Raw genomic sequence first — 6,417 nt, forward strand, 5'->3', positions numbered from 1 at the left:
TTGCCATAACTTACAAAAAGACCTCGATACATTGTTCAAATGGTCTAAAACTTGGCAAATGGAATTTAACGTTGAAAAATGTAAAGTACTTAACGTAGGTAATACCGTTGGAGACACTAAATACAGCTTAGATAACAAAGAAATTAGCAAATCGGAATGCGAGAGGGATCTAGGAATTATGATTAATAACGACCTTAAACCAAGGCAACAGTGTATTAATGCGAGAAATAAAGCAAATAGGGTCCTAGGATTTATCTCGAGAAGCGTGAGCAATAGATCATCTAAAGTAATACTGAAACTTTATCTAGCATTAGTAAGGCCACATTTAGACTATGCAGTACAGTTTCGGTGTCCTTACTATAGAATGGATATTAATTCGTTAGAAAATGTACAGAGAAGAATGACAAAAATGATACATGACGTCCGGAACCTGTCATATGAAGACAGACTGAAAAGACTAAGTCTGCATTCGCTAGAGAGGCGTAGAGTAAGGGGAGACTTAACTGAGGTGTTTAAGTGGATGAAGGGTATAAATAAGGGAGATATTAGCACGGTACTTAAAGTGAGCATACAGGATAGAACTAGAAATAATGGTTTCAAACTAGAAACATTCCGTTTCAATATGGAAATAGGTAGAAATTGGTTTGGTAATAGAGTAGTAGACGAATGGAATAAGCTACCTAGTAAAGTAGTTGCTGCCTCTTCCATTGAGAGTTTCAAGCATAGGCTAGATAAGCGTATGACAAATAAGGGGTGGATATAGAAAAAAGAAAATCTTATAGCCAATACTAATTCATAATTTTTCCTTTTCAGGTTACACTGTGATAGTCTCTATTCTCCTTTCACACTTTCCTGTAAAATGTCCACGCCAGTGTGGTGCTCTTTCTGACTTTTCCCTGCCGGCTTCGGCTGGAGGGTTTGGATGGCGGGGAAGAGCCTTCTTCTTTGCTATCCTTATCTGATTCTAGTAGTTCAGTTACTCTTCTAGGAGCTGCCTAGCATGGGCCAACCGGCCTACTGCAGTTATCCTCTCTTCTTATGTTCTTATCTATCTATCTATCTGTTCATCTATCTGTCCATCTATCTGTCCGTCTATCTATCCTATATATCTATCCATCCATCCATTCATCCATCCTCTACCTGTCTATCTATATATTTATCTGTCCATATATCTATCTTTCCATCTATCTATCTATCTATCGATCTATCCTATCTATCTATCCATCCATCCATTCATCCATCCTCTACCTGTCTATCTATATATTTATCTGTCCATCTGTCTGTCTATCTGTCTGTCTATCTACCTATCTATCTATTTGTCTATCTATCCATCCATCCATTCATCCATCTCTAGCTGTCTATCTATACATTTATCTGTCCATATATCTATCTCGTTATCTATCTATCTGTCCATCTTTTCATCTGTCGATCGATCTATCCATCCATTCATCAATCCTCTACCTCTATATATTTATCTGTACATCTGTCTATCTATCTATCTGTCTATCTACTCACGTCCTCCCACTGGTGATACGTTCCTGTTTCAATCCTTCCATCGGGTCTTCGCTTAGGCAGTGACGTCACGGCCTCTCTCTCTCTCTGCCTCTATCACGCTGAGAGAGAGAGAGAGAGAGAGAGAGAGAGAGAGAGAGAGAGAGAGAGAGTTGTTATGTATAATTTAACGTTCGGGAAGATTGTAGATAGATAAATAGATAAACAGACATATATATATATATATATATATATATATATATATATATATATATTTTATGTGACCGACTCTGGGCATAGGCTTCACAGCCTGCTTTCAAGGCCCAGTAGCCCTCCTACATACCGTGCACCTCTACAGTACATGTCACCACTTCGGCGCTAACACCCACCGTCCATATTGAATACATGCTAGGACTGTCTCATACAGGACTGGTGTATTGGTATTAGCGGGGGTATTTTTACGACATGTCGGCGGGTCTTCTGGTAGATCAGTAAAGTCTGCATTTATGAAATTCAAATCCTTAAACTGTTCCCTGCCCCAGCGGGGATTTGAACCTGGGTCCGGTAGGACTGCAGGCCAACTCTCTACCGATTGGGCCACCGCCTCCCCCCAAATAGACACATGCATACACACATACCAAGTACATACATACATACACATAGTTATAAACACAGACAGATAGATAGATAGATAGATAGATACACAAATATAAAGACAGACAGACAGATAGATAAATATAAATATACAGACAGACAAATAGATAGAGATATAAAGAGAGAATTATGTTGTCACTATCTAATATATATATATATATATTTATATATATATATATATATATATATATATATATATATATATATATATATATATATATATATATATATATATATATATATATATATATATATATATATATATATATATTTCTCTCTCTCTCTCTCTCTCTCTCTCTCTCTCTCTCTCTCTCTCTCTCTCTCTTACACAGTGTTTAGTAAGAGTAAGATATTTTCTCTAATTTTCTCCCTCCTTCTCTTCCTGTCTCACTCTCTCAACTCTCACGCTGCCTCGCTCTTTCACTTACTCGTTCTCTCTTCTTTTTCCTCAAACATTTAGCAAGATTCGGTTCTCTCTCTCTCTCTCTCTCTCTCTCTCTCTCTCTCTCTCTTACAGTGTTTAGTAAGAGTAAGATATTTTCTCTAATTTTCTCCCTCCTTCTCTTCCTGTCTCACTCTCTCAACTCTCACGCTGCCTCGCTCTTTCACTTACTCGTTCTCTCTTCTTTTTCCTCAAACATTTAGCAAGATTCGGTTCTCTCTCTCTCTTTCTCTCTCTCTCTCTCTCTCTCTCTTACAGTGTTTAGTAAGAGTAAGATATTTTCTCTAATTTTCTCCCTCCTTCTCTTCCTGTCTCACTCTCTCAACTCTCACGCTGCCTCGCTCTTTCACTTACTCGTTCTCTCTTCTTTTTCCTCAAATATTTAGCAAGATTCGGTTCTCTCTCTCTCTCTCTCCTTTAAATAAGCTTTTCAGTTCAGTTTTCACAGTAGACGCCAATGACACCATCGAAGAGCATCAAATATCAGTCCAAAACGCAGTAACTATTATGCATATTAGCAGTAATGACGTGAGAGATAAACTTAATAAAATGAACAGTAATAAGACTCCCGGCCCAGACAGTTTCTACCCTAAAATACTGAACAATGTGGTGGATGTAATATGCAGTCCTCTAACATGTATCTTTAACAAGTCCCTACAACAAGGAAAGGTTAACGTGACTCCTATATATAAAAAGGGCAGTAGAGATCAACTAGGTAATTATAGACCAGTTAGCCTAACCTCTGTCTTGGGAAAGATCCTCGAATCATTAATTAGAGATAGGATAGTTGAGTTCCTAGAAACTAATAACGTAATTAGGAACAGCCAGCATGGCTTTAGAACTCGGAGATCATGCGTGACAAATTTAATTGAGTTTTACGATACACTTTTTAAAATGAATGATTGTACCAGGTCACTTGATATAATCTACTTAGACTTCCAGAAAGCCTTTGACAAAGTGCCACATGATAAACTAATGACAAAAGTAAGATCACTTGGAATTGACGGAAATATTCATAGGTGGATACATTGCTGGTTAAGTGAGAGAAAGCAACGAGTCATTATAAATGGAATGGAGTCAGACTGGGCTCCAGTGACCAGTGGTGCTCCTCAGGGATTGGTGTTGGGACCCGTCCTATTTATTATATATATTAACGATATCGATGTGGGCCTAAACAACTTCATTTCTAAATCTGCGGACGATACAAAAATCGGCAACACTATATTAACTGGAGAAGACAGAATTAGCCTTCAAAATGACCTTAACAATATTGTCAGCTGGTCAGAAAAATGGCAAATGCCCTTCAGTGTAAGTAAATGTCAGGTACTGCAAAGTGGGAAGAAAAACAAAAGGTATGATTACGAAATGAAGAGCCAAATCATAAGCAAGTCCTCACTAGTTAAGGATCTAGGCATACTAATTTCAGACGACCTAAAATGTTCAATTCAATGTATCTCTGCCGCCAATAAAGCCAACAGGGCCCTAGGCTTCATCAAAAGACATTTTACATATAAAAGCAAAGATATTGTAATCCCCCTATACAAAAGCATAGACAGGCCACACTTAGAGTTTGCAGTGCAATTTTAAGCGCCTCACCTAGTTAAAGATATAGAAATACTGGAAGCTGTCCAGCGTAGGGCTACCAAGTTAATCCCGTCCCTGAGGAACAAACCACATCTCGGGAGACTCAGGGAATTAAACTTATTCTCTCTTAGAAAACGGAGACTCAGGGGACAGCTGATTGAATGTTTTAAGATTCTGAAAGGCTTTAGTAACATTGATTCAGGCAAGATATTCACAGTAATTGCCGAGACTGTAACTCGAGGAAATGGTATGAAGTTGCAAGCAAGGAGGGCTAATCTTGATACAACCAAAAACTTCTTCACTTACTCTGTTGGAATAAACTCCCTGGGAATGAGATTGAGAGTGGTACCAAAAAATATTTAAAAAGAGACTGGACATGTATCTCGACGCCATTGGTATCGTTTAGTTAGGATGGAGCAGTTATTGCATATTCGCGTTTACATTCATCTGTCTGTTAAACACAATACACCTAAACTAGTAATCAACACAGACAATATTTTGGGCAAATATAATAAATAAATATTCTATTCATCTGTTTTATATGAAAAAAAAGTCAGTAAAAAAAAGTCCATGCATACAGGAAGTATGTGACTGTATACCTAAATTTTCCATTTCCATATTAATTTCCTTTCTGCCGATCCTATAAAATTCCTTCAGGTTATTCTTTCCTGCAAGGTATTACTTCCTCTCTTGCTTCCTGTACGGCAAATGCCGGAGGGTCTGGAGGGTGGGGGAGAGAGCCTTCTGCTGTGCTATCCTTTTTTTCTGCTCCAATAATTATTATAGCACTGTATTAGTGTTAAGGCCGGACCGCCTCGTAGGGACCATATGGTCTGTGTATCTATGTAACTCTATGTAACTCTCTCACCTCTGAATATCCGACATCGTCACAGTATAATTCACTCCTTGCTGGTTGAGTGTTTGGGCGAGCGTGTTGGTGTAGTTGGGTGGGACTCTGGCATCCACCCACTCATCCCCTCCACCCCACAAATCCACTTTTGTCCCGAGAGACGAGATATTGAGCCCTGCCCTTTGGATTCGCCAAAGCTGGTGTCTGTTGGGGAGAGTAAGCATTATGTGTGTGTGTGTGTGTGTGTGTGTGTGTGAGGGCACCAAAATATAACACACTGCATAATAGCTAGTAACGTGTGTATATAATATAGAAGTTAGATGAAAGTCGTGCCTAGGCGAGAGGGCTAGAGGAAACAGCGATGCACATTCTCAGTTAAGGAATTTCACCCACAGCACAATGACGCCTGATCGGAATTAAACCCCACAGAAGCAAAATATAAAAAGCTATGACAAATTAATGTATGAGTCTCCTTGGTTACTAGTCAAATACTTCTCCAGTCTGACTACACCTGGCCATCAACTGAGCCAAAAAGGGTTAGGGATCTTTGCCAGGTTAGAGTGAACGCATTGTAGTTGTCCATCTCTGAATCTTCTTGGTTATTAGTCAAATCAGCCCTAAAACAGTGGTTCCTTATCAGAATTAGTCTTTTTAATAATTGCAAAAGGAGAGAGAGAGAGAGAGAGAGAGAGAGAGAGAGAGAGAGAGAGAGAAAGAGAGAGAGTAATTGAATCATTGTCCAGCGTCTGGATCGATTTAGTTCATGTTAGAGAGAGAGAGAGAGAGAGAGAGAGAGAGAAAATGAAAAGTAGTGTGAGACGAGTATCTGATTCTCTCTCTCTCTCTCTCTCTCTCTTTCTCATTGACGAAACTTCAAAATAACCAAGAGATATATTTAAAGATAATAAAGATAAAACTATGAGTTCTATTATAAAAACCATCACATTGCCTTTACCAGTAATTTCAAAACTGAATTTTTGAGCAGTTTGATATATTTAAAAAAATAAATGGGTTATAATAGTGACAAACAATACCCCCTCACCCATGATATGTAGTGGTGTAGTTGGAGGAGACTAAAATTCCCCCTACAAGGAGAAGGAGGAGCGACGTCTGTACCCCTTCCATGCTTGTAGGTGACTGAGCTTCTTGCAGCAGTGCTGCCAGATGATCTGGTTCAAATTTCCCCAGATCTGAGGGGCAAATTCCCCAAATTGAAAAGAAATTCCCCATTTTTTAAACTTCCGTTAATTAATATTTTAATGTTATGAGTTATATCTGTAATAAATGTTTTTATACATGAATGATTTGTTGTGGGAAAAGAGAAGCATTCATTGCACGCTACTGTACTAGTATATAAAATCCTCTTGCATCGCACATTCTATTCATAATATTGTAT

At 38.5% G+C, this 6,417-nt stretch overlaps 1 protein-coding gene across 1 annotated transcript in view; it reads right to left on the reverse strand.

Annotated features, from left to right (window-relative positions):
* LOC145411447 (carboxypeptidase A4-like) overlaps positions 1-5,056 on the reverse strand; it is a 26,351-nt gene extending 21,295 nt beyond the window's left edge. The window contains exon 1 of the mRNA XM_080281492.1: positions 5,040-5,056. Coding sequence (XP_080137618.1) covers positions 5,040-5,056 — 17 coding nt within the window. The remainder of the gene's footprint in view (positions 1-5,039) is intronic.
* Positions 5,057-6,417: the final 1,361 nt, after the last annotated feature.

This window comes from Coenobita brevimanus, chromosome 11 (genome assembly GCF_032717465.1).
Source record: "Coenobita brevimanus isolate Jiangsu-jjx chromosome 11, ASM3271746v2, whole genome shotgun sequence".
Taxonomy (NCBI): Eukaryota; Metazoa; Arthropoda; class Malacostraca; order Decapoda; family Coenobitidae; genus Coenobita; species Coenobita brevimanus.